At 48.2% G+C, this 27,502-nt stretch overlaps 8 protein-coding genes across 8 annotated transcripts; 4 read left to right on the forward strand and 4 right to left on the reverse strand.

The window, feature by feature from the left end:
• The first annotated feature begins 1,185 nt into the window (after positions 1–1,185).
• B0J16DRAFT_338523 (uncharacterized protein) lies at positions 1,186–2,668 on the forward strand. Its single transcript, XM_046127457.1, has 3 exons — positions 1,186–1,601; positions 1,655–1,872; positions 1,933–2,668. The coding sequence occupies exons 1-3, from the start codon at positions 1,532–1,534 to the stop codon at positions 2,230–2,232; spliced, it is 588 nt and encodes a 195-aa protein (XP_045984894.1). The 5' UTR covers positions 1,186–1,531; the 3' UTR covers positions 2,233–2,668.
• A 4,437-nt stretch (positions 2,669–7,105) lies between these two features.
• Positions 7,106–8,287, forward strand: B0J16DRAFT_382855 (uncharacterized protein; the record flags this gene model as incomplete). Its single annotated transcript, XM_046131278.1, has 4 exons — positions 7,106–7,290; positions 7,355–7,374; positions 7,431–7,883; positions 7,986–8,287. The coding sequence occupies 4 exons, from the start codon at positions 7,106–7,108 to the stop codon at positions 8,285–8,287; spliced, it is 960 nt and encodes a 319-aa protein (XP_045984895.1).
• A 1,498-nt stretch (positions 8,288–9,785) lies between these two features.
• B0J16DRAFT_302630 (uncharacterized protein) lies at positions 9,786–13,328 on the forward strand. Its single transcript, XM_046124643.1, has 3 exons — positions 9,786–10,132; positions 10,195–11,018; positions 11,079–13,328. Exons 1-3 carry the CDS (start codon positions 10,060–10,062, stop codon positions 12,915–12,917), a joined length of 2,736 nt encoding a protein of 911 aa, XP_045984896.1. The 5' UTR covers positions 9,786–10,059; the 3' UTR covers positions 12,918–13,328.
• Positions 13,329–13,332: 4 nt separating this feature from the next.
• On the reverse strand, positions 13,333–14,902 carry B0J16DRAFT_338539 (isoprenoid synthase domain-containing protein). Its single transcript, XM_046127458.1, has 2 exons — positions 14,476–14,902; positions 13,333–14,407 (listed from the first exon to the last, which is right to left on the reverse strand). Exons 1-2 carry the CDS (start codon positions 14,593–14,595, stop codon positions 13,484–13,486), a joined length of 1,044 nt encoding a protein of 347 aa, XP_045984897.1. The 5' UTR covers positions 14,596–14,902; the 3' UTR covers positions 13,333–13,483.
• A 296-nt stretch (positions 14,903–15,198) lies between these two features.
• On the reverse strand, positions 15,199–16,030 carry B0J16DRAFT_338540 (uncharacterized protein; the record flags this gene model as incomplete). Its single annotated transcript, XM_046127459.1, has 2 exons — positions 15,366–16,030; positions 15,199–15,300 (listed from the first exon to the last, which is right to left on the reverse strand). A coding segment is annotated over exon 1 (272 nt), but the record flags the coding sequence as incomplete, so codon positions are not given.
• Positions 16,031–16,498: 468 nt separating this feature from the next.
• B0J16DRAFT_397022 (uncharacterized protein) lies at positions 16,499–17,089 on the reverse strand (the record flags this gene model as incomplete). The annotated part of the gene is made up of 2 exons (XM_046132299.1): positions 16,499–16,913; positions 16,979–17,089. 2 exons carry the CDS (start codon positions 17,087–17,089, stop codon positions 16,563–16,565), a joined length of 462 nt encoding a protein of 153 aa, XP_045984899.1. The 3' UTR covers positions 16,499–16,562.
• A 925-nt stretch (positions 17,090–18,014) lies between these two features.
• On the forward strand, positions 18,015–20,455 carry B0J16DRAFT_105662 (anaphase promoting complex subunit 8). The gene is made up of 4 exons (XM_046121344.1): positions 18,015–18,228; positions 18,280–18,825; positions 18,880–19,012; positions 19,067–20,455. Exons 1-4 carry the CDS (start codon positions 18,131–18,133, stop codon positions 20,285–20,287), a joined length of 1,998 nt encoding a protein of 665 aa, XP_045984900.1. The 5' UTR covers positions 18,015–18,130; the 3' UTR covers positions 20,288–20,455.
• A 494-nt stretch (positions 20,456–20,949) lies between these two features.
• B0J16DRAFT_397024 (uncharacterized protein) lies at positions 20,950–21,699 on the reverse strand (the record flags this gene model as incomplete). Its single annotated transcript, XM_046132300.1, has 3 exons — positions 20,950–21,335; positions 21,426–21,468; positions 21,523–21,699. The coding sequence occupies 3 exons, from the start codon at positions 21,697–21,699 to the stop codon at positions 21,007–21,009; spliced, it is 549 nt and encodes a 182-aa protein (XP_045984901.1). The 3' UTR covers positions 20,950–21,006.
• Positions 21,700–27,502: the final 5,803 nt, after the last annotated feature.

Raw genomic sequence — 27,502 nt, forward strand, 5'->3', positions numbered from 1 at the left:
GCCTTATGATCTCCTTTACTCCATCTAATCTCTATCTCTTTGCTTTCTACTCTTGCGTCTAAGAATGGATACCATGAGCCAGCAACACCGACTATCACGGCGTAGTATGATCATACCTCATCCGTCACCTTCCCCTCCACCACCACCACCAAATCCTCCTCGTCGTTGTCCTCGCTCCCAAGATGATAACCTCGAAAATCACCAAAGGGACTTACATTACTCCAATAAGGCTTGACTTCGGCTCAGAGCCTTCCGTATCCATATACATGTCCAAGTCCATATACAGTGAGATCCCTGAAGTCCAACCCGTATTAATTTGTTCATGGGCAACGGTAAACTCTAAACTGAAAGTGACTAATTAGTTTGGGGATAGATTGCGTTGACTCTTGAATGGGCCATATTCAAACAAGACGAGTGCATTTGGGGTCATTGCAGCTTTTGAGTTGTTGGACAGCACATCAAAGATTATCTTGCTTCATGTCACGTATTTTGCACGGATTAAACCAGGGGCTAGGCAGTAGCCTGAGACTATGGAGATGGGAGGAGTTCAGTTGAAAGTTAGCTTATCATCTGTATTGAAAATACCGGCTCCCTCTGTCTTGCCAGTATACTGCCACCTATCAGTTGTTTTGTTAGCCACTTGACTTCAACATCGCATGTCGTCAAGTTGTAATCCTTGTAAGCGCGGTAGCCCTGAGATCGGTTATCTTTGGTAGATTTGACGCCGCTAGATTTTGACAGGTGTTTCCGACTGACAAATGAAAGTGATAGATGCTTAGACTTTCGAGGTACAAGATCGCTACCTTTATTGTGGCTGTGTTCTTCTTCACCCCCCGCTACAGGCTGCAAGATCGCAAGGCAATTGGCAGAGCCTCACAGAGTGTGTGGACTACATGGCACTTTTCTGAAGTCATCTCCCAAAGTGCTTTCCATCCTCTTCGGTCTTGTGCAGCTGGTGGACTTTGAGGGCTGTGTATGATCGAGCTGATGTAATGGTGCTGTATTAAATCGAAACGCAAGGTGACGTTCAGGCGCTGGGAATTGTTTCGATAGTAAGAGATAAATAACTGCGTGGCCGACCCTGTTTTCAAATGCCGTTACTCGGTTTTGTTAGCAAGTAACTTCAAAGTACTCTTTACGATGCCCCCTGTCGATACCCCAAGTTTGGCGCATCAGATGTCATATGCCTTGAGTGGCTTGGAGAGCCAAGAAGCACGCGCGGTTGAACAAAGACATACTGAAGCCAGATCATGTAAGTTTGTAAAGTAAGGAAATCAGATCTTGAGAAAATCTAACTCTCTTCAAAGGTACTGATACTCGCGAAACTGGTCAGTATGGTAGGTCGCCCACCAACTGAGGTCTGCAGTTGGCTGCTAATACTTGAGAAGGCAGGGGTAAGCTTTTGGAGCTTGCTGCCGTGAGAGGGGAGGACCCAACACACATCCTCTTCCGTCGTCATGTAGAAAACGGCAGCTTGTGCATAGATCTGGAAGCATACTATCTCGAGAGAGATGCAATCGCACTCAAAAAGATGGTAGAGTCAGAAGACCAAGATCTAGAGGAGAATCATGAGAGATTCATGGCAAGACTTCGTCGTTTTTGTAGGGCATATCATTCTTTCTTCCAGTCTATATCCTGCTAACGCGCATCGAAGATCAGTTTGGATGTCTATTCAGCAAAGTCATGGAGTTCGAGAAACCTAGCGGAGTATTCCTGGATACCTCGCTATGGTTTGCGAGAACAAAATGGGGTGAAGAAAATGGAACACACCTCAGAACAAACGATGATGACTGGGCCTCTATTTACAAAACAGAGAAGTTGGACCAGTGGCTCGTTTTCTTGTTTCATCACCCTTTGTCTCGTCGCATGATGGTGAGCTGTCCTCGACCCTTATAGTATAGTTATCGACACCAGATGCTGACGCGCTGATAGAGGGCTTTGAAGCTCGTGTCGAAAGAAGGTGATATCACAATCACATACATTCCCGGTACATATGCTAAGTTCGCGCTGGTTGGACTATTCAACTGTTTTGTTTGCATCTTTGTATCAGCGCCCGTGGCTATATTAACCCTCAACGTCATGACCCCAGCGGGCACGATTGCAACTTATCTGGGATTTGTGTTAGTCGCTGGCTTCCTGATTCAGTGGCTTATCAAGGGTTTCACCAGACAGCTCTTGGTGTACTTGGCATACGCAAGCGTAATGGCAGCGGTTATGAGGCTGAAAGAATGAGCCGTGGGGAAGTCTCCTTGAAAGGGATGAGATGGTAGAAAGGACCTTCTTTTGGTATAATAAGTACTAATGTTCATTGTGGTTTCGTCGCGTTTGTATATTGGCGTATTATTGGTGAGGAACATGAAGACGTAGGAAGGAGAAACCAAGGCTATTATGGTTATCTGAAGTGCCTATGCTGGAAACGTAATCCTCTGATGTCCAACGTAGCGACGCTTCTTCGTACGGGAATTCGAATACCTAGCACTGAGAGGTCGAACAGTATAGCACGCACCTTCTAATCTGTGTTCCGGAGGACATGTGGAGAGAAGGATGAGATGAATGCAATATCGAAGGCTCGACTTGGAAGAATTCAAGGTACAGTACGATGTAGGGAGAAGATTGGGATCAAGAGGGGCATCTGATGGGGGCAGGAGGCGAGGCTTGTCGAGGAAATTGGCTAGGCAGGAGTGACACGAGTCACAAACTAAACGGTATGCCCTTCCCGATTCACGGTCTTGGTAAGGAAAGTTGGTAGGCACACCCTATAGGTACAGATTGGCATTTATTGCCTCGAAAGACAGGCATACACCTAGGTAGGTACCTAATCCGTGGGACATGTTTAAGAGGCTTACTAGTAGAACTCCGAGTGCCTAAGTGCCAGACAGCTTCATTGAACTATATCACTGCCAATATCAAGAGCGCGCCTACGAGACGGACGTGTTTGGCTTGGTCCTTTTCAGTTGGCAATTGCCTACAGCTACGTGAGTATCAACTCATCCTACATAACACGACTTGCATCGCAAAGCTAGTCCTTTCAAGTTAAATGCTCTCCTGGAAACGACACCTTTGTGACTTGTCTCATACAATTTCAAAGTAAGCAGACTACTAAAGAGGTAGTATTAACGACGAATTCCTTGGAATAGCCCTAAATGGAGACAAGACAAGATAGTCTCTGCCAAAACTGGTGGCTGGGTACTGACCAGACCGAATAGGCACGCAGACAGTCCTAGGGCTTGCCAGGAACAGCCTTGCCATTAGATTGCAGTTGCTCGATCAACGGGTTTGGGGTTATCAGACACTTGCGATGGTAGCACTCCAGTACCCCTGCATGAATTGTTGAGCCGAGCACCCCAAGCCTTGCTTTGATTGCAGTCTCATGAAGTCGAGGATCACTGGGATGGGCACAACTCCAGGCATGATCCGAGACGGGTTGAACGACACTGGTCAGTCCGATATGCTTCAATCGCTTTCGCAACTGGTTTGATAAGCCTGAGGTCTGGTACTCGCCCTCACGGGCCACATTATCTTCTCACTATGGGCTGCTGCCCATACTCTGTTCTCCGCCGCGCCTGTATTTGTTGTATGGGCATGGGTAGCAAATACATACAAACAAAGGGCTTATCCAACATGGGTTGTTACCCTGTCGTGTCTGTCATTGGAGCCGCAGAGCCGCAACAAGGCATCCAAACACGCGTGAGCGAACCACTGTTGGGATTTTAGGTCCAATGGAACCATGTCAATCTTGGACGAACATGGTCGTTGCCTTTGACCGAGTAAAATTGACAGCGGCTCATCCTAGACAATGTGCTTTGTCTCGAATTCGTCGGCCATCAACGTGGAACCTTGGGCCACAATCCTTTTTGTGACAAACCGCAGCCGACAACATCACCAAGTCTTCAAAGTTGTTAGACAGCCTGCTATATACCAAAGTCACAACCTTAGGTCCTAAGGTGGTACCACTGCTTTTGGTTCAACTAAAGTCGCGTATCTCGGCGGTGCGACATCGTGAGCCAACGCGTATGGATGTTCAGTGTTGTTGGAAGCTTGTCAAACACGGCACATTATTCGTTGACGTCGAATATACTCAAGGTTCCGTCAAGCACTTGCCGACGAACCCATGTGTTGATAACTACCCAGGTGCATTAGATTTCTCGACGATAGTAGGATGCCTATTATGGTCACAAAACTCGGAAATGGCCAAAAGATTGCCATTGGTTTGGTTATCGTCCATTGCACTGCTTTTCGAACCGATTTGTTCATCCAGCATGCTTCAGAGAACCCACCCCTTGTCATAGCTCGACCTCTAGTCTCGCCAATTCTCAAGCACGCAACATATCTCAGGAGTCAAGGCTCTTCACCACACTCATTGCTGGCCGTGTTGCCAGTACACCACCCACCATTCATGAGCATTCTCGAATTGCGAACCGATTGACATTCGTTCCTCGTCATTAAAACCGGATATGACGGGAAACGGAGGTTCGCCAGTCTCTTTGAGCAACATGTTCTACCAAACATTCGTTTTTGGATTCGATCTCTGCCTCCAGGGAGCTCCTGAACAAATCCGCTGCGAATCGCTGCCAGAATAAGGTAAATCCAGAATAAGATGAGCGTTGAAACGGGGCAATGCAAAGAACAGATTCTCAGATATGAATTGGTACAATTCGAGAAGCAAAAGCGATCAGAGAACGAGCCACAGTGGATTGGATTGGGCTTGTGCCAGCTGAGCGATATATGTCCAAATCAGGGATTATCCGGCGATAATAGATACGTCTCCACCTCCTTTCCAGTCCATCGCCTATCGTTAACCGACTGAAACCAACCGCTTGGCAATTGCAGACAGAACCGAGCTCTACAAGTCCATTCCACTGGCAGAGTGGTACCTTTGGTTTCAATACGAACCTCTATGCTGTGGGAACTTGGTGCTAATGGCAAAGCTCCTCTCTCCAGTCCTAATGATGAAGCCTTCATATGCTTGTTTGGCATACTCTTGACTATTGCAACTTGGCATTTTTCAAAAAGCTCTAGCCCATCAAATTACGTCGATCACCAGAGGTTCATGGCGCGCACAAATACTACGAAACAGTGGCTTATGAAGGTGGCATCGTGGTAACAGATGGTGGTGTGAACCGCCCAACAACGTGTCTCATCAGTGCCACCTCACGCTGCATCTGTTAGTAGATCCTTGTTGAGTCACGCTCCTGGAAGTGAAATGGAATTTCACTCACAAATAAATACACGGAGCGCAAATCCATGGCCAATTCATGGAGCACATATCCTCCTAGGCTTCAGGTGGTAGCCTTCATCTACTCCCTGAGCCCCTATGACCCGCCAACTACAGCCGACAAGACAAAACAGGAGGTTCGGATGTAGGCCTGGTCAAGTCTATACCACGTGGTATACATAATACTATTCTTTGCTGTCTTCTATCGGCAGGCGCTCGCCCATGCTGGCACACTTGATTAAGCTCAGCGTACTTTGAGGCCAGCCCAGTTGTTGCGTGACGCAACATCCAACGCGGTAATATTGTGCAGCTCTTTTGGGACTTGAAGGAGGCTGCGCTCAATCACAATCAGCGGTCAATCGAGAAGATATTGGGTAAGATCTCAATGTGCTTCGTCGGTCAAGATGTTTAGCTATGATAGGGCTTCGAAGCTTGAGTGTCATCGGTACGGAGTACCAAGGTAGAGGCGAACCTGGAGCCTCATTGCCCAGGCGTGCCAGTCTACACCCTCAAAATGACCACCAGTCTTCTTGTCCAATGGTTGACTGACCGACATCTGCCTCTTGACGAGACAGTCCATTGTATACTTCAAGTCACCGTCTCGTACCGCTCAACAACCACGGTTCTACGCCGGGTCGGCCCGCTGAAGTGACTATATTGGGCTATAATGTCCACCGATGAAGTCATACCAGGTTGGAAGATGCACTTTTAGAACTACAACCCAGAGCTGCCAGACACACCTGATGCACAGCCTTTCAGCTCCGAGAGTTCGCAGGCATCGGGCTGCATGTTGAGCCATCAGGATATCCAAAAGTTGAGCCGCTGATACATCCAGGACGAAAGAATCCGGCCATCTTCTACCAGTTTAGACCGTTTAGTTCCACGTCCTAGAGCTAGGGACAGCTATTCTGCTGCCCAGCAATGTGCCAATTGGGCGGGCTGTCTAGGTGCCATCGGACACGCCGAACGTTGTTGAAGTACGACAATGACCCTGCCATAAACTTGACGCAGGCTGGAGCTTTTGCAACTGGCTATTGGTGGTCAAGACTACCGCTTCAGTCAGAAGCACACGGCGGTTATTTAACTCACTAACGCGCATCCACTCGACTGCATGTCACAGCGTCTACACCATATGACAGATCAGTTTCGACTACGTCCTGGATAGATCTGGATCTGTACTATGCAAGTCATGAGTACAGTAGCTGAAGCGTCTATGTTCGGTGGATAAAGAGTATATCGGCGCTAGCTTGTTTCTTGATTTTATGACGAGAAGCCATTTAGGTTCAAGTAAGAAATAATGGTGGGCGAGTCCGTTTTCCAGACCATCCTGCTGGTGAGACTGCGGCTCAGGTGCTACATTGGCTCCAATTACACAGGCACAATGATACAATATCGTACCGCAAGTACTCTGTTTCTCTAGATTAGCAAATTGATAGTGAGATACCAATATATGAGAAAGCAGAAGGGCTCATCTTGGGCGTTGTTTAGAAGGCCAGACTATACCCCCAATATCGGGCCATATACACTGAGTCTGTCTGTGTCCCTACCTTGGAGAGAACACATGAATGATGGATGATATATGGATCTCTGAGTATGGACGTGAGATAACGGATCGAATACATATCCGTATTCGCAACAAAGTCCAATATTTGCTTTTGCTATAATCCTGTGTTCTAAGTGTTTCATCACCAGCTGTAGAATAAAGTACAGAGCGTTCGTTCATAACAACGCAGGTGCGACGTTGCCTCTGCCCCTCATGATAAAATAAACCCCACCTTGACCATATTAGAAGGCTATGACGTCTCAACTCTCACCTCACTTCTTACACCATCAACTTATACACAATCGGAAACTTCAAACTACCTAATAAATCTCTTACTTGAGATCACAATGTCTAAGCGTACTGTTCTTGTTACAGGTGCCACCGGCCTTCTCGGGCGGGAGGTGTCTGCGGCTTTTGGGCTCAAAAATTGGGAAGTCAAGGGAACAGGTTACTCCCGTGCAGACGGAATCAACACTTTCAAAGTCGATCTAGGGAATGAAAATGAAGTATCAAGTTTTTTGGATGATACCAAGTTTGTGCCCTTCTCCCTCAGTATCGTTTCTATCCTCGAACTAACCTAGACACTCAATGCGCAGACCTCAGGTCATAGTCCACTGTAAGGTGTTGAGTTAGCTATGGGCCAAAACAAATACTGACTATTGTGCTTCCAAGGCGCTGCACAACGTTTCCCGGACAAGGTTGACAAAGATCCCGAGGGGGCTAGGGCACTCAACGTCGCCGCGAGCAAGGCACTCGCCAAATTGGCTGCCGAAAGGAACATCTTTCTCATCTACATCTCCACTGACTACGTCTTCCCTGGTGTGCCCGGAGATGCCCCATACGAGGCTGACGCCGAACCTCGACCGACTAATCTTTATGGCCAGACCAAGCTCGATGGTGAGCGTGCCGTTTTAGAAACCTTCAAGGAAGCTGGCAAGGAAGGTTCGGGCGTTGTGCTCCGAGTTCCTGTCCTCTATGGCAATGCTGAGACACCGTCTGAGAGTGCTGTCAACGTTTTGATGGATGCTCTTTGGAAGGCTCAAACTCAGGGAGCCCAGATTAGCATGGACCACTGGGCTCTTCGTTATCCCACAAACACCGAAGACATTGGTCGAGTCTGTCACGGTATGTCTTACTGCGGTTCGAGCCATAGCCTTCTCCAGATAAGCTGTCACAATTTGTTGAGGGGGCAAGGACAAGAATTGATTTACTGATCACGTATTTCAGATATCTCGGCCAAATATCTCGACACTCCCAGCAGCGAACGAGCATCACTTCCAAGTATTCTTCAATTCTCTTCTGAAGATCGGATGACCAAGTACGAGATAGTAGCCCTGTTTGGCGAGATCATGGGTTTGTCAACGGAAGGGATCAAGCCCAACACCGAAGGGAATGACCCAAATGCCAGTGTGCAGCGACCCTACGACTGCCACTTGAGTACCAAGGCCCTGAAAGACTTGGGTATTGACGTTTCGACGTGCGACTTTAAAGGCTGGTGGAGACGTGAAGTTCGCGCGTTTCGAAAATAAGGGCGCATACATTTCCCTCTGCCGTCAGCAGTTAGTCAAATATGCGTAGGACATGTGTTCTGAGTACAAGTTTCAGATGAGACATGTTCTCTTGGGCGGTCCTTGGTGGTGGAAAAGGGGCTATGTCTTGAACTGTAACCGGGGCTCTATCGAAGCCTACGGCAAAACGAAGTACTGAACCTCGAACTTCATTCATTCACTCAAAACAAGATGTCGGATAGGCTCTGACCATGGTTCTTGAGGTTTCATGATTTCTGGCTACAGAAAATGCCATTACCTGATCTGTAAACGCTGCATGACATGTGGCTCGACATCTTATTGGCGATCATATAAGCTGATGAGATGAGAGTGCTCATATCATACTTACTCTAGTATAGCTAGTTCTATTTGACTTGTGAGCAACAGTCGTGGGGAAGGCCACAGGGTTCTTTTACTGGTATTCGTTCGAGAGGGCATGTCGATCATCGATTGCGATATTTGTCCATTATTACACTATGCGAGTCAAATTTGCCAATCTAGAATGGCATCATGGAAGTAATCGAAATTATTACTGTTGGTACTGGAATGGGCACTCAACGACTTGAAGGGATGAGTTGGGACCTCGGCCCTTCGTATACAGGGTACGTATCTGGCTTCATACCAGAGCCTTTACTATTGCAAGCTGCTGCATACCATTGTTGCTATTGCATCGAATTACATTACATTGCTCACTGATAAGTTGAAGGAGATGGATCCTATCGAGGGAGAGCTATTGTAGCGTCGAGGAGATCTAGATTGGTGCCATGGTGGTTTGTTCATAGGGAAATGACTCCCTTGAATCACACTTTCTTCCTCTTTCTCGTCAACTGCCTCTAACATTCACTAAAACTGCGAGCTGGACACTCTCCTTTCAAACGACTTCACTGATGCAAAGTTATTGTTTTGTCATTGAAAATCGAAACAGTTCACCCGGTGTGAAACGAAATTCACGAAACCTCGTATCGACGTCTTTTTAGAACAAGGCGACAATTGGTTCTTCCAAGACGAATCCCATGTCGCAAGCTTCCCTATCATCAACGTTTAGATGTAAACCGAAACCGAGAAATAGGTGTATCCAGTAATTACGACAATCATCAACCGGAGACCAACCCTGTCGACGATCCCTTCTGATTTACGGATACGACTCGACGGGACCTCTTACAACGGCGGATCGATCCGAAAACCTTGGTGCGTTTCAGGGCCATCGCTGCTCCGATAGGGCTGCATCAGCGCTCCAGGGTCCATCCACCACTGCAGGAACATTCTATTTAGCGGCACCGCCGTTGAAATGGCGTCGTCAGTGGCGGTTGCGGTTACGGCTGCCCCGGTGCAATTCCACGACTATCTATTGTATCCAGTTGATGATGAGAAACCGCCGATACCAGACTTGTCTAAATATCGAACTTCACGTATATCTTCTGCATCTCGTAAAACGTTTGAAGTATACGCCGACACGCCAACGGACGGAACCCACTTGGCTGAGGGAGACTGTTATCCACGACTCGATTCGTCAACCTCATCTATAAAAGCTCTTCGGCATCGATCCAAAAGTGTAACTTCTTTAATCACGTTGAGGCGAGAACGGCGACATATCATCTCGCCGCCGCTCCCAGCATCACCGTCTCCCGCGGTCTCAGTTTCAGTTGGCAACCTTAGCCGTGGAGTAGAGTTCTTCAAGGGTCTAGCAGAGAGTGTGACTGGGGTTATTGGCAGCTTCTCTCCACGAACCGCAGTGGGAACAGTCGACACTGACAATGGAAGCACAAGACGCCGCCAGGACTCATTGTCATCTGGTCCTCCAGTCGTTCGCTCACCGGTTCCGTCAGTGTTGGTGTCACCATGTGCACAAAGCTTTGCCCGCGCATCAAGCAATTTAAATTTAAATTTAGCGTCAGACTCTCAAACTGCGCCGTCGCCCGCTGTCCCGCCCGGCCCCAGCAGCCCCCTGGCCAGTCCCTTATATGTCCTAACGCCTAAAACTACAAACATCCCGCCGTCACTTTCATCCTTAGCTTCTAAACCTCTACCTCTACGATCGCCAACGTTTAATCACGAATACTTCCAAAATCTTACGCAATTGTCTGGTCGCGATCGTAGTCGCAGTCCAAGTCGAAGTCCAAGTCGCAGCCGCAGTCGTCCTCGAGGCCCCGACTTCTTCAAACCCCTTCCACCGACATCTGCGTTCGACCTCCCACCACCAGATTCACCTATACTGCGCACAGTACCGTCTGCCAGTGATATTGCGCGATTCAAGAGTCGTAACCTTCTCGCTTTACGTATAAACACTGAAACTGCCGAGCGCGCTGCAAAACTCGAACGAGAAGAACTTGAGCGGCAAGAACAAGAGGCAGAACGTTTGGCTGACGAAGTTGCCCGTCTTGAGGCTGAGACCGACCGCATTCTCGCCGAACAGAAGAAGCGTGACCTCGCGCGCATACACGCACAGGTCCCAACCCCCTCTCTAAGATTTCCAAGATTATTTGTCCTTGACAAGCTTCCTTTCCTGTACCGCAGCAAGCGATCGAATGCTGTGATAAGCCAAGCCGGCACGCCAAGCCCTGGGGCACCAACTATCTTTTCCCTGGATTTCAGCCGTTCCAACAGTCCCGAGGAATCTTTTTCACCAGACAAGATGAGCTTTATAGAACAGGGTGGTAAAGGCATAGTGCCGGGCACTGATGCGCCAACTTCTGCTATTAATGGAGGCGAAAGGGTGAGTTTCGCATAGCATCTTGACGATTGCGCCAAGTAACTAACATGGCACCTCCTCTAGCGTGTGTGTGTACGATGCCTCTCTTCCGTGATAAATCTCCCCGTCAATGCCGACACCTCTCCCGTAGATATCATCTACTCGACTGCCAACTTGACAAGTCATGATATCGACCCCAAGGCTAGTGTTTTGATCGAATGCTACGTAGAGCTGGGTCTTGAGCGACGGCTCCGCCGTTACGAGCGCATCCGCGACGTTATGAACTCATGGGATCGCGACCAGCAAAACTCACTTTTGGTTGTTACGAACGATATCTCACAGAGTAACGATTCCGATCTTGACTTCAAATCAGTGCCGCGGACTCCAACACCTCCTCCTGGTTTTACTCTGCAGATGTATCATTCATCTAGACCAGGCAAATGGAACAAGCGGTGGATCACCTTGCTGGAATCTGGTCAAATGTTTGCCTCTAAGAAGCCTGATTCAAAGGTTTCGGACAAGGACAGTACAGTTCTGTGCCATCTGTCAGACTTTGATATTTACACGCCAAGGGAGAGCGAGGCTAGGCGTCATTTGAAAGCACCACGACGTTTTTGCTATGCAGTGAAGAGCCAGCAAAAGACCTTCGTTTTCCCCAATGGCGAAAACTTCGTTCACTTTTTCTGTGCCGAAGACGGACAAATTGCTAAGCGGTTCCTGGAGCTTGTGCAGCGCTGGCGAAGTTGGTACCTGGTCAACAAGCAGGTTGACTTCGAAAAAAAGGAGAACAAGACACCTCAAATCTCTATGGGTTTAGACAGTCGAAAATCCCCAAAGGCCATGTCCAGGTCAAAGAGTACGGCTGCCAAAGGACACAGCACTCAAGTTTCTGTCGATGAGACTCCCTACACAATAGGCGCATTTCAGCCGCTCCTTGACATGGACCGGTTTGACAAGCCTCTTGAGGAATTTGGCAAGGATTCGAATCAGCAAAAGAACAAGGATGAGCCCGACTCCGACCCCGAATTCAAGACTGGACTCGTCCGTAAGGCCACTTGTAAACAGCCAAATGTTTTGTCTAAGTCCAAATCAGTGCACCATAAGCATATATCACCAGCGGAAGAAAACCAGTTTTCCCCTGCTGGACTCTTGGGTCAAGGTTACGAGGAGAAGCGCAAGATAGCAGAACGAGCACCTGTGATCAGTCCCGTTACTACAAACGCGGCTTTCACAAAGGGAGCGTCGCTGTTAGGCCAAGGCTACGAGCAAAAGCGCAAGATAACTGAACGAACGCCAGTTAACAACAGTGTGCCTTCAACTAACGCAGCTTTCACCGATGGACCTTCCCTACTGAATGGAGGCGTGCTTTCACCTACAACACCCAGGGAAAACATGACAGACTCTAAATCATGGTTTCCTCTAGGTACAGACCAGTCTGCACGGCCCAGCTATCGCAGTCGATCTGTTCGAGACGCAACCAGACGACCTGTCGCTGACAACGTTCCTGACATGCCACAACCTCTAGTCAACCTGACAAACAGTTTTCCCGAACCGCCTCGATGGCGTGAAAACAAAAACAAGGGCCATGGTGTAAAAGCTCCGACAGGCGGTCCTCTAATTAGCCTTGCCACAGGTGGTCAAAGCAACAATATGTTCGGTACCCGCAGCACTTCTGGTCTTGTCAACCAGTCACGCGTTCCGCCCTCATCTTCGACCATGACCGTGGGCAGTCGTCCTCGGAGCCGGTCTACTGCAGGAATGCAGCAGCCACAGAGCCATGCTCCCCCTGTGCCCCCTGTGCCGATCCGCTCCTTACGCCGGGAGATGACGGCTCCAGTCGATCAGTCTCGCGGTCGTGATCCCCGTCCTCGAGAACCTTTGATCAACCGCGCTGGGACAGTTGGTCACTCGTCAAGGAGTTGAGCTGCGGCGGACTCCAGGTACACACGCTGAATGTTGTTATGATTTTACGCAATTATGCCTATGACATTACAGTCAAAGGATTCTCCTGTCACGAGTTTGCGTTTTTCTTTCTATCATTTTTTTCTCTTCTCCTTATTTAAAAAAGCAGAGTAGACAAAAGATTTTGGGGGACAGATCTGACATGAGGAAATGCCGGGTAGAGGATCTGGTGTTGGGTCTGTCATATAAGACCAGGCTTATTGCCCTTGATCTTACTGATACCTATTTCATTTGTATTTGGGAGTTTTCTCGGGCACTAAAATGTTTCTTTATCTGGAGCTCATGACGAACGACGACCACTGGGCATAGGATGGGCTGGCACTATCCTTTTTATTTTGATTTATGGGCACTGTATCTATTTGATAGGGGCTGAAAATGCTGGAAACATTTTGATTTGTATCAATTCATTAGAGGTATCTCTGGTCTATCTGATAGTGATGTATCTCTAATCAACTTTCACCTTGACCGCTTAGCTCAGGCTTTCATTACACTTTTTAGTTCTGTACTCTATTAAACAACATTCCACCTTACTTGCTGCGCTTGTAGATCTTGCCAAGGAAAGCCTCGAACACGCTCTTCTTGAGGCCACCGCTCTCATCAATGTTAGCAATACGCTCGCGGATCTGACCGACAACCTTCTCCTCGTAGTCGAAGTAGCGCTGCTCCAGCTTCATGTCGTCGTAGAGCTTCTTGATGACCTTCTCCTTGTCATCATCCTTGCGGCCGTAGTTCTCCTCGAGTATTTGGCGCTGCTCAGGGGTAGCAACGGCAAGGGCCTGGTTCACGAGCCAAGAACACTTGTTATCCTTGATATCGGTACCGATCTTGCCAATGTGCTCAGGGTTGCCAAAGTTGTCGAGGTAGTCGTCCTGGATCTGGAAGTACTCTCCAAGGGGGATGAGGATATCCTCAGCTTGCTTCAGGTTGCTGGGAGTAGCAAGGTTGAGCTGATGCAGAGCGAGAGCAACAGGGAGGTAGAAGGAGTAGTAGGCAGTCTTGTAGATAACAATGAAGCTGTACTTCTCAAGGGAGAAGTTGTTGAGGTTGACGCGGTCCTCGGGGGCGGTGAGCAAGTCACACAACTGGCCGAGCTCGGTCTGGAAGGTAGTCTCGTGGAAGAGCTCGATGAGGTCGACGTAGGCAGGGTGAGAGCGGAAGTACTTCTTGAGAAGAGTGTAGATGGCTGCCTCGAGCATGAAGGCGTCGTTAATGGCGATCATGCCAACACCTTCCTGGCGGTACCAGCAGGGCTGGCCGCGACGAGTGATGCTGGAGTCCATAATATCGTCGGAAACGAGGAAGAAGGCCTGTAGAAGCTCTGTCATCCAACCGAGAGTAGCAGCCTGGAAGTACTGCTCCTCAGAAAGAGGCTTCTCGAGGAGGAGGGAGACGGAATCGGGGACGGACATGCCGCGGTTGCATTTTCCGCCGAGAGGGTTGACCTCGAGGGACTTTGAGGTGGCATGTTAGTCAAGTTTCCAGGAGTTGGATATAGCTTCAGATTTGGACTCAGACTTACCCGCTTGTACCAGTCAAGCTGCTCCTGGGGGAGCTTGTAGGAGCGAGCATGCTCGAGGAGAGCCTCCTCAAGCTTGGGGTAGACCGAGTTGAACTCGTCGAGGGTAGTTTGTTGAGCCATTGTTGGTGATTTGTGTGAGTAGAACTAGAGTAGAATACAAGGGACGAAATTAAATGGGCTCGGGTTGGTCTAAATAGACATAAAGGTGACTGGCTAATAGGCAGGTTCCCCAGGAGTAACTCAATTCATTTGTTAGTATGGATTCTCACCGTTGAATCCCCCACTGCGACTAATTTACCAACTCTCACCGCCTACTATCAAGCTGCTGGCTGCCCCTCCACTCCCCTGGTCCCCTAAGGGGGAAAGAAAACACCGAACTACAGATCTGCGATTTCGGTGCATTTTGGTGTTGGAAGGTTCGCTGTATTTCTTTCCCCCAGAGGGACCCTTTAAAGCCTGAGTACTGTCATCGGACAGGGGACTTGCCATGTTTGTCCTCACCGAGCAAATCAAGTCCGAGTGGCTAGCCCCTCCTCCTCCAATTCGCGAATTGAATAAGGAAAGAGGGGCAACAGGCGGGGAGCCCCTCCTTGCTCCTTCCTTGTCGCTAACTAGAGAATGTCCGGTAATTATCGTGCATGTTCCGGCCCTCAGTGAATGACTTCCGATAGGTTTCTTTGTCTCTTTTATTCTGCTTCCTGCCCTTTGGTCAGGTACTTACCACCTGTTAGGGCATATTCATTGACAAGTCTTACTCCCCCTATTTGCTGGATATTGGTTCTCTCATATCGAGCCTCTCTATTATTGGACAGTCAACTCAAAGTTGTTAGTAGATACCTGTCAAGTGATTGGTTTCTGATTCCTAACTATCTGCCTATGTGAACTATTAGCCAAGTTACTACCAACTACTTGTCTGTTACCTACTCTGTATATACGTCAACTGCTTAGCTTTGGCTTCTTCTTCCTTGTACCAACCGATCCCTTGTGGGACAACATACTTGATCCTATCATACCACTCAGTGTCGTTCTCTTGAACCACGCATAATGCTTCACGCAGAGACTTCTCTGATGCGCCGTCCTTCATCATCTCAACGATACACGCTGCATTGAGTCCTGCATTGCGAAACCCTTCAACAAAGTGCTCCACATCGTACATATGCGCAAATCGAGTATGCGTTGGCGTACTATCCATGTCTTTGCGGTTCTGGATTGGCGAGTCTTGTCAATAACGTCTCATCAATGACGGCTACTCACAGGGAAATATATGCACACGCATGTACATACCGTGCAGTCCAGGCACTTTGCTCCCAGGGAGTCGACATATTCGTTACACTTCCTACTACCCCAGTAATGATTACAGGGCCAGCACATGATCTTGTGTGTGTTCTGCTCCCTTTGTATCTCGTTGAGGAGTGTTGGTATCGACATATCGCTCACAAAATTACTGATTTCTCTAGGTAGGTATGCTTAGCCAAAATTCGGGCTCCTTTTTCCATGACATGTCTTGTGCGCTCGCTCTTATACTACGTCTCGTTCGGTGACGCTGATGGTGACGGGTCTTAACACTGCGATGATTCGCTTCGCACGTGCTGCAGCTGATTGTACAATGTTGTAACTTATGCTCATTCTGTGGGACGTTGCTGGTATTCACAAGCGTTCGATTGCTGTGATACATGGTGTTTGGCCGGGCGATCCATCACGTTTCGTTAGTCAGAGACTACTGGGTGCAGAATCTGTGAAGCTTGCCCAGGACGATATTTTGGAAGATGCAGCTTGAAGAGGACCTGCGTTGCCTATAAATCAGGATGCCAACTATAGCAACTCAGAGAGCTATTCAGCGACTGACTCTGTCGTTATGGCACTGCCGTCACCAGCCACCGAACAAAGTCTATGCAGAAAAGACTGATGGTACGGTCGTGTTGTGATTCAGTAAGACGTGGACTTTGACAATCCTAACTTCCCTTTCACTCCTGCTTCGTCTAATAACATCCATCTTAAAATCCACTCGCGATATCTAACCCAAGCGCCTACAAGTTTCCCTACCTTATTCACCTAGGAACCCCATAATTGACCCTACTCAGTTCCAATTAACGTTCATCCAAATGTCTCCCCTTTTGATCCCATTCTTGTTCTGCTCTCACCCTCTCCAGCCTTTCAACCAAGTTATCTGGCGTCCATTGCATAGGACCCTTATCTCGTGCAATCTCAACGGCATCACAAACTGCATGATAGAGTTCGCTGAAGTTACGAAAGATATAGTCCAATGCCACTGTGAGAAGGTTGTCCACGTTGACTTCCTTGGCGCTCTTAATGTACGTATTAATCCTTTCGTAGGTGATACCATCCCTCTCGGAGTACTTATCCAGAAGGTATCGTACAAAAGCTTCATGGACATGTGATGCAATCTGCTCGTTCTCTCCATACTGCCTGCGCATTCTCTAAAGAATATGGTCAGATTGTGAAACTCAATTGGGGGAGTAGTAGATAGATGGGTATGTTTTACCTCGCAATCAACGCATATGCTTCGCTTGAGGAACACGTAGCTGGGACACTTGACTTCTGGTGTCCAGCACATCAAGCATGGGAAGATTCTCACTGCTCTATTTGGGTACATTGTGTTGTACTTGACCTACTGAGGAGAGAGGGTCCTTGATGAAATTGGCTGTATTTTCCGACAGTAGTAAAATGCATCTCCTGGAATAGAATCTTCGGAAATACTATATCAACTATTAAAGAAACCTAGAGCAAAATAGACCTACCATCAAGCATAACTTGTGGCGATCATGCTCGACTTTATTCGACGACTTGATATCCCTGTCTTCTTCATTTGCGACACTCAAGTGAATCAGCAACAATGTTCATAAAACTCTGTATCCATAAAGAAAAACGATCAAATATCCGTTGTTTCACTAAACTTTCGGAGTATTGGCCGAACTGAGTTTCTACTGGAGCCGTTGTGGTACAACATCTAACGTTGGGAAATGAGTGTAAGTGAATCAAAGTTGAGTGGCTGCAATATTGGTTTGACGGTGCAGTAAAGATAGAATCATGTTATATCACCAGCAGCATATATCTCCTTATTCAACATCCAATTTTGAAATTACTGTGTTACTGATGACGAAGACCAAGTTCAACGGTTTTGGTTCACATTAATATTCCTCTTGTGCTACCTTCACTATTAATACAGTGCTTCAATACAGTGTCTAGAGCTTAAAGCACGGACCTGTGATGCGCGCCTAAGCTGTTGACATGATGATTGTCATTTGTCAAGCACTAGGCGGTCATGCTCATGACACCTCCAAACTCCATACTACGGCCCTCAATAACGCCCAATTTTTGTCTCTCGAATACCGTCAGACTTCTACTAGTCTCTTGATTGACTGATAGATTTTTTTTGGAAGTATAGCGCGTCTGCGCTCTCATGTTCGAGCTCTTGTTCCTTCACAGAAGCTACCCACGCCATAGGAAGCGTAACTCAATCTCTCCCTACCACTACTTATACATATTCGACGTGCAGGTCATTGCTTGAAGCCCTCAAGAAACGGGCTTCATCCAGTCATATCCGGTACGACGTTTAGACTTGCGGTTCGAGCACTCCAGGTGCGATCTATTTCCCCAAGACGACCCCACCAACCTTCAAAACAACAAATAAATCATGGCTCTCAGCGCACACGAAATATCACAATTACGCGCTGCACTTCAAGATGCCGTAGTCAAATGTTCAGAAAGATGCCTGTATCAATCCTCGAAGTGGTATAGCAACTTATCAACTAGTCCCTCCAGCGCATAAACTAATAGAATCAGGGCCGCCGAGCTATTGAATGCGCTTCCCGAACCCGACGATGACGAAGAAAATATCAATCCAGCAGATCCCAGTCACGTCTCTCCCATATTCGCCGCGAATAGCGACCCAGAAGAAGCATTGCTCGAGGCTAAAGAACTGAGCAAGTATCTCTTAGCCAAATCTCTATTCGACTGCCGAGAATACGATCGCTGCGCCGCCGTTTTTCTTCCAGACTCGCTCCTCTCCAGTGTCCTTGCCTCGCGAGTGGACAATGCTTCCGCATCTTCTGCGGGCGGAAGGGGGAAAGGAAAGTCATCTGAGGCATCGACCGCAATACCCCTCCCCAAGCTCAGCCAGAAGAGTTTGTTCTTAGCACTCTACGCCAAGTTCATGTCAGGGGAGAAGCGCAGGAACGAAGATTCTGAGATGGTTATGGGCCCTCAAGATCTTGGAACAGTGTCCAATAAGCAGTTGCTCGTTATAGGCCATTTTCTGGCAACTTGGTTCGAAGAGAGAACGACTGAAGACGATGAAGTATTGGGCAGTCAGGGGTGGCTTGAATATTTGTGAGTAATGAAATTATTGTTTCTATATTTACTCGACTAATCTCCATTTGGTAGATATGGAATGGTTCTTGCCAAGGAAAAGAACGACGATAAAGCATTGGAATACTTCATCCGAAGTGTGCACAAGTACACCATGAACTGGGGATGCTGGCTGGAAATGACGTCGTTAATATCTCGAGTCGAGGATGTAAGTCATACATGTGACTGTCTAACGGGCTTTGAGTTACTAACCTCCTCGCAGTTGAACCGAATATCCAGGCATTGTCCTCAAAACATTGTCTCTTATATGTTCCACTTGCACACCTCTCTCGAGCTCTACCAGCAAGGCCCTGGTCTCGCCAACTCTCTTGAACAACTTCTCTCAATATTCCCTACGTCCTCTTTCCTCCTCACTTGTAATGCATTGCTAGCTTATCACGCCAAGGACTTGATGGCTGCTGAACAGCATTTTACTCGACTGCTGGCACTCCACCCCCATAGGCTGGATTCTCTAGACCACTACTCCAATATTCTCTATGTCCTCAACCTTCGACCAAAGTTGGCATTTCTGGCACATCTTTGCTCCAGCGTCGACAAGTTTAGACCCGAGTCTTGTGTGGTTATTGGAAATTACTATTCTCTGCTCTCGATGCATGAGAAAGCTGTCCAGTATTTCAGACGTGCTCTGACACTTGATCGCTCATGTCTCTCGGCATGGACCCTCATGGGCCATGAGTATGTTGAACTCAAAAATACTCACGCAGCAATTGAGTCGTACCGCCGGGCTGTTGACGTGAACCGACGAGACTACCGGGCCTGGTACGGCTTAGGCCAGACATATGAGATGCTTGAAATGCATACGTACTCATTATGGTATTACAAGAAAGCCGCTGGCCTTCGGCCATGGGATGGTAAAATGTGGATGGCTGTAGGCTCGTGTCTGCAGAAGATGGGCCGAGAACGCGATGGTATCAAAGCACTAAAACGAGCATTGCTCGCTGATGCATATTATGATGTGGGCAGCAGTTTTGGTAGCGGAGATCTGCTCGGTAGTCGCAGTGCCACGGGTCATATGGATCCCGACATCCTCCTACAGATTGCGGTCATGTATGATCAACTGGGCGAAGAGGAGGAGGCCAGATCCTACATGGAATTGTGCGTGGCTCAGGAAGATGGTGGTGGAGCTGCAGAAGCCGACCCAGCAGAGTCGATTGCTATTCACAACGACTCTCCGGCAGGCTCTGACAATGGCGCCGAGAACGACGAGAATTCAGGCAACGAAGGAACAGGAGTCACAGCAGCCACGAGCAAGGCGCGCATGTGGCTTGCGAAGTTCTCGATGCGCACGGGAGATTACATGACAGCATCTCGTCTTGCAGGCGAATTGTGTCAGGACGGTGTCGAAGTAGAGGAGGCAAAGGCCCTTGTGCGAGAGGTCCGATCACGCATGGAGGCAACTGGGATGCTTGACCCGCTGAGCTAGGAGTATCGGCAAAGACGAGTAAATGCCTTATCGTAATGCCAATAAGCACCTGATGAGAGGCATATTCGACTTACGAGAAAATGTATTACGCAACTAATGAACTGTATTGGTCAGTGCGGCTCAAGGGTGGCTGTTTGTATAGTTTTGTGGATGGAAGCATCGCTCAAATCATCACACCAAGCGGTTCGGCCAGCGGGTATAACCTGGGGCTAACTAAATCACCTAGTCTATTTGACAGGTAAGAGCAGGAGCAGAGCCTCTGAAACTCGTCAATTCCAGCATCGGATAAGATCGACAGGCGACTCTTCCGGATCTACTGCTGATCGCATCATGGATCATCCATTCTGATGCCTGCGAGCGGTGCTTCTGACAGGAAAGATGGAGTTCGCCTGAAGATCAAAGCTTGAACTGACATCATTTACACTGGCGATATTGTTCAAAGGTGTACAGAATAGTTTATACCCAACAATGTAAAAAGAAATGAAGCAATGTTTGTCACCGGTCACCCGCTGACCCCGTCAGTAAACTAAATTTAAATCCAGAACCAGTGTTTCAATTGCAGTATCACTAATGACACGTGCCAGTGTTCTACCTCGTTGCATACACGTATTTTGATAGAGTTCCTTCATCAATAGCCAACAGACTCAGCTCTGCTGTCAAGCCTTGGTTCCCATGCGTAGCAATATTTAAAGCGCATGCTCACCATATTCCTACATCGTTCAGAGTGCCAGGGCAACAGCTCCTGCCATGACAAGAGCTCCTAGGCTCCAGGTAGCCTTGTTACCAGCCGCAACCGGCACGGCAGGAGGTCCAACTGGGGTCTCTGAGGGTTCAGAAGGAGGAGGAGGAACGATAGGTTCCTCGGGCGTGGTGGAAGGAGCTGTTTCCTCAGGGGCAGGAGGAGATGACTCTCCGCCAGAAGGAGGAGGAGGAGATTCCCCGCCAGAAGGAGGAGGAGGTGACTCTCCACCAGAAGGAGGAGGGGGAGATTCTCCTCCAGCGGGAGGGGGAGGAGTAGGACCCCCAGGAGGAGGGGCTACTGGGCACTCTGTCATACCCAAGTGTCAGCATGGGACATCACCAAATGGAATAAGTACTAATATGCAGCAGACATATCCGGTAGATCCGATTCACTTACCAGTAACAGTAATGTAAACTGGCTCTGTGACTGTGACGGGCACCTAGGACGGGCTAAGTCAGAATGGTTTCAAGTAGGATAGTTGTTTTTAACTCACAGCTGGAGGGCAGTTGGCACCCATACCACCGCCCATACCGCCCATGGCAGTAGAAGGAGGTGATTTGGCAGGGGCGGACATTCCTTCGCCCTTCATGCCGGGCATAGATGGAAACTCCTCACCAGCGATGACTCCCGAGAGCATCATGGCTAAGGGAAGGGTCTGGGTGGTCTTCATCTTGATTTATAACGAGTGAATAATTCTGTAGGCTGACCTTAGCTCGTAGAGGAAAATTTGTCAGGTTGATTGTAAGATATCAAAGCTCACTGCGGGTGAAACGACATCTTTTATAGTTGATGAGAGCTTCATAAATTGTCTCGGAGAAGACATGACGCCTGAGACAAGCCATGGCGGTAGAGCTTCTATGGTCAGTATAAACATCGCGGAGGAAGCCGTATGGTTGGCATATGTTTGTTCAAGCCATGAAAGTTACAATGCAGAAGTACGAGCTTTGAAGCGCCAACCAGGTCGACTCTTGTCGTCATGAAGCACTTCTGAGCACAGCACGGGATTGTGGTAGAATTCTGCAAGGAATCATAAACTTCTATTGGGTAGTCGGTTTCAATATGCTTAAAATTAAGCTCAGGGGAGACAGGTACCCGGATATTGGTGTCATATGATAGGTCGATAAGCAGGAGGTTGGTGATGGGGACGCCGATTGAAGATTGCGGGCAGATGCGATGGCTTTCTGGCTCGTGATTCTGATATGTAAAACTCTGTTGTTTCTTCCTGGTGAATTGGAGCCCAGTTTGACATGTGCTAAATAGAAATCATCCTATCTCTTGGTGCAGACCATCGTTGTTTCTTGATGATATGAATTGCTAAGAGGATCCGATTTGGGGTCATGTCACTTCATTCCGTTTCATATTTCCTATGTAATTGGGTAGTAGAAATAAACTCAAGTAATCATCGTTACTCGATAGAATCATATGATAGAGCGATGGGATCCAAGAAGGTTGTAGTTGAATGCACAATGGTTGGTGTATGCCACGCACTTCAAACTCAGTTTCTACACATGGCTGATATGTCGTTTAGATAAATCTGTCTGTAGAAGATTGAGAACCATCGATGTCTTCATGTCCATCGTTATAACTCCTTTCCCACTTGTTCAGTGGTGGCGCTTGACGATGTAGAATCGATATGTAGAATCAACCGCTTGACAGCAATAGGGTAGATATTTGAACAGTAAAAGCACAATGCCACCTTTCACTTCGAAATTCATACAATGAATTGTTATAGACACTTTCCAATACTCTCTCGGCGGATCTTGTATTATTTTCCACGTCAGCGGTCTTGAAAAGCTATTAGTGTTAAATTTGTGTCGGCCCGTTGAGTGAGTGGTGACTACGTTCCGGCCTTTATCATTCAAATTTGGGAGTCAAGCCCCCTTTAGAGTAAAAAAAAAAGCAAACAAAAAGATGCTGTAGAAAATACCTAGAGGGAAAGGGAAGGGGTTCATCATTTCTGATTGGCAAGCAAAAGCAATAATATCAGGGATGCACATTCCTAAACAAAGTATACAATAAAGATGTCTGTGTATACCTAAGGAAGTCGCAACCTGACCGGTTGTACGGTCACGTGAGAAGAAAGTACTGTAGATTGGAAGGAGTCATGATCACGCGGCACTCGCCCCTCAGCGCAAGGGATTTGCATTTCTTTTGACCGTGACCTCAATGTTTTCCAAAACTACCTAGACTCTCCCAAGCACGCTGCGCTGTTTGACAAGAGGACTCCTCGTTATCTCTTTATGTCCTTTCCAGGCCCAACACGTCAAGTCTTGAATCAGAAAGACGCTGCCACGATGTTTCGGCATACCCATATCTTTTGCTCAAGCATCAGTCACATCTACCGAGTCACCTAACACTCGGTCTCTACTTTTTTTCCCACCTTGAAAAACCACCCTGTGCACTACCGGATTGCATACAAAACGTGAACGTCAAGTGACGAAGTCTGAATCAGCTGGTGGAAGAACGACCGCCTTCTTCAGGCTTCCGCCCGATCATGAACACACCATCTCTATCTGGTTGCAGTAACCTAGCGTTGGATGCAACGTCCGTACAAAGTAGACTTTCTGGTGATTGACGTTGATACAGGAAGCCCGTTCTTAGACTCTGCCATTCAGCCATTTATCCGGACATGATAAAACTTACTGCATTCTTGATATCTTACCCCAACCAGCCAAGTACCATTGCACTACGGTACGACATTTGAAGCCGACTCCCCTGGTGCTAGAGCTAGCACATCAACCCGACTCGAGATGACAGATTACGGTTTATACAGTCCGAATTCTTCTACCATGGAAGAGCCAAGCTGGCGTACCTCTCTCCCATCACGCTTTGGACCCGAGAGCTGTGCATTCCTGCGCCATCGATATGTTCTTGGCCACGCCGTATGAATTTTTCATCCCACTCGCCCTACTTTCTTGACCACGAACCTTGTCCACAAGTCTGAGCGATACGTTATTGCATCACAACGGAGGGGCTATTCTTGCCCGAAGTGTGCCGGCAACTTGACCCCGAGCGGGGCTGTTCTCTTCGGTGACGGATCAGACCCAGCTCTCGGCCACACGTCAGAACCGCCGGATGGCCGGTCGGTCTCTGAAGCTGTGGATCCTTCCCATTACTGCCTACTCTTGGATCACAGCCACTGGCACGCTCTGCGCACAACTTCAGGCAAAAGTAGCGCACCACATAAAACTAGAGTATCTGATCAGCTAGGTCTTCAATTGTGGAACTTGCTGGATAACCTCTCAATCGCTCTCTACCAGTCACATACGATTCATTGGCGACCTGGAATCCGAACTTGGTTAAGAGAAGAAAACTTTGCTCTGCATTTCCCGCCACGATAGCCTAAGCAAATTGGACGACAAGACCTAGACTCTGATAACATGCACGTTCCGGTATGGTACTACATCGAGGGAACCGTCGACACCAGTCTTAGAACATGTTGGACAGTAGCAACGCTGAGTCTAGCCCTTCTCTTCATGCGGGCGAGTTCTGAAATCGCTCACCTTCTGGCAACCGCGATGACTCGCAACGACTCACCTTTTGACGGATATCACTGGCGAGGAACTAAAAAAGACTTGGTTCGTGTTTGGCGGACGTGCCATCAACTGCACAATCAGCTGCAGTATGAGGTAAGATGCAATCGATCGTGCCTGATTGAACAAGCAAATTCGGTGCAAGCTCAACACAGATCGAGGAAGCTTTAGCACAATCCTTGTTCAAAGACAATGATCGACATATCAACAACAAGGCAGTTCGTGATATGAACGTCAGACTTTGCAAACGACTTCGACAGAACCTATGGCAACCAATTGCCCTAAGGAATAATACTGGATAATAGCAACGGACTAATAATCAGCGCACACACACACTCAAACAAGCACACTTGGTGCTTGGCTGCAGAACGTGCAGAACGGAACACTCTCCGGGCTGGGCCGACGATTCGAGAAGGATACTAAAGCCGCGCGGCGCTCGCACCGTTCATGACAGTTTCATACTGTGCCCGACGGCCTCGACGACCAAGATGGAAGAAAGTCCGCAACGTTTTTAACGCACCAAGAAATCGTTTTTTCTTCTGTTCCCACTCCGTTTATACGAATCCGTTAGTTCCTTGCCTTAGTGTTGACGCCTCAGGCAAACATCTCGGCCCATCTTGCCTTGTCTCCTCGGCCAACGCAATTAGCAAGGCGTAATTGTCAACAAAACAGCACTTCACGGAAGCCCGAGCAATAAGAACGCCAATATGATTATTTGCGGACCAATCGCCCCCTTACCATTCTCGTACCTTATCTCCAATGTTTCTGCAGCTACTTCGCTTGGATATGTTGATGAATCAACGACCCAGCATCGATTGCAGGGATGTGAGCTTTTTTAGCAGCTGCCTTAGCTGATGATTGGTGACGCGGCAGCTTTACCCTGGTTCCCGACGAGATGCTTAGTTTTTCTCTCAAGAAGCGTGGCATTTGGAGACAATTGATCGCCAGGTACAGTCAACGGTCTGGAAAACCCGTCCGACTATGCTTAACTGGCACCGCAACGTGTCAGCATACGTATAGACCGAGTCGGGTCACTCTCGCCATGGGTGGTCAATTATTAAGGTCTGAATCATTTACTTAGGGTCTTGGCCCTTGGAAGTGGCTGTCGCGTGCTGTGCCCAAATTTGAGTTTCGAAAGGACGAGCTTATTAACGACGGCATTGCAACGGAGCCACAGTCAGGAATGTTCGACTGTTAGTGCCCGTAAAAATGAAAAGTCTGTTTTGATTTTTCAGATTCAGAAAAGACGCAATAGCTCCAATTCATTGATTCAGTATCCACGTGTCGCTGACAGAAGAGAAAGCCACACTGTCGTCAGTGGTTATCCGTGACCGGCTATTCAGAGTTTTCACCAAGTCTCAGGTTGTTGGTAATGCCAGCAAGCATTGCACACTACGTAGTAAGTGCTTGCTTGGGACCAGACTATTCCCGGCACGAGTAGCGAAGTGGGAGAAAAGTCCTACGTTATTATTGCTGACGTGCACCTCGAGCTTGCAGTCAACCCTGTTCACTGTTTCTGGGCCTGCGCGTCCCCTACCATTCTCACACCCATTCGGCGCTGAGCAGTCTTCGAAACAAGCCTTCCACAGTCCGACCACATGGACGCTGTCAGGTACCAGGCACTGGTGGCAAACGGACAGCCAATAAGACGGCAGAAGTGGCTGAGGGAACCAAGTCAATATGCAGCTAGAAGAAAAATTAGAGCGTTTTTGTGGGTTCCCTTGCGGTAGTCGCCCGCTTGGCCACACCCTTGCAGCTTACTCTACCGGTACTGTACCCAGCCGCGGAACTGGGAGCGGCTACGCTGAATCGCTGACAGACGCCTTTTTTCTACCGGTTTGTTGGCCTAGGCTGACAGGGGAAGCGTTGCCCTGGTTCCATCCGAAGAGGGCCTGAGAAGCTTGTATCTCGCAGAGTTGGATCCCTTTACTCTGGGCTCCCGTTCTGGGTTCATACTGTACAGGTAGTATTGCTGTTCCACCCTTCACATTTTGTTGTCGCGCGCTTATTATAGACCAGTGTCCAGGGTGCGAAGTCATGTCTGAAATGAGGCTCTAGATGGACAAATTGTTTCATTTCGAGACGACCAATAAGCGCAACAAACCGAGTATTTCACAAAGAACAGACAAGATGAACGAAACCTTGAAAGGGACATTGAAACAACGGCCTGACCTCCCTTTGTTCGTAAAGCTTATAGAACCGGCCCGCAGTCAACAGGCATCTCACGGGCCACTCAGGAACAGCCAAAATGAGCCCACACCACCACCACCACCAGCAACAGCATAGGTACCGCGGTGTATGTACTGTACACGCTGCATACGTATAGTAGTCAACACTGCAGCACGCCATGGAAAGGACTTGCCGCCTTGGATAATGGGGAAGCGTTGGGAATAACACAGTGACTGCTCATGCGGGGGATGGAGCAGAGCCACCGGTATCACCAAGCCTGCAGATTTTGAGTGCACTGTACAGTGTTGCCGTACATATGTACTTGGCCGATGAAGTGGTTCTCATCACATCTGTGCCTACCACCCCACAACACCACCGGGAAGTCTTTTTGTAGGGTCCGTCGGGTCAAGACACTAGGACACCCTCCTCGTGTCTTGTCTCCACTGAGGCGCCGAGCGTTTTCCTTGACAAATCTGATCTCGAGTACCTGGCTCTCAAGCAAAGAGGTGAGGTGCCAGGTATCTGGGTGCAGCTGCTCGCGTTCAGATCTCGTTTATAAAACGGGCCTCTTTCCCCCTTCTCCAGATGTTTGTTCTGATCAACACACCACAGTCCTTCCGTTTCAGATTACCTTTTTGTCTCCGGACGATCATTCCTTTGATTCAACGCTTCTCATTCCTTTTGAAGTCGAATCTACACAATCCCTGAACAATTCCACGAGCTAGTTCTCGATCATCACCAAGTTACTCTATCATTCTGAGTAACATTGAC

This window comes from Fusarium flagelliforme (genome assembly GCF_020744385.1).
Source record: "Fusarium flagelliforme strain FIESC 12 MPI-CAGE-AA-0113 chromosome Unknown B0J16scaffold_3, whole genome shotgun sequence".
Taxonomy (NCBI): Eukaryota; Fungi; Ascomycota; class Sordariomycetes; order Hypocreales; family Nectriaceae; genus Fusarium; species Fusarium flagelliforme.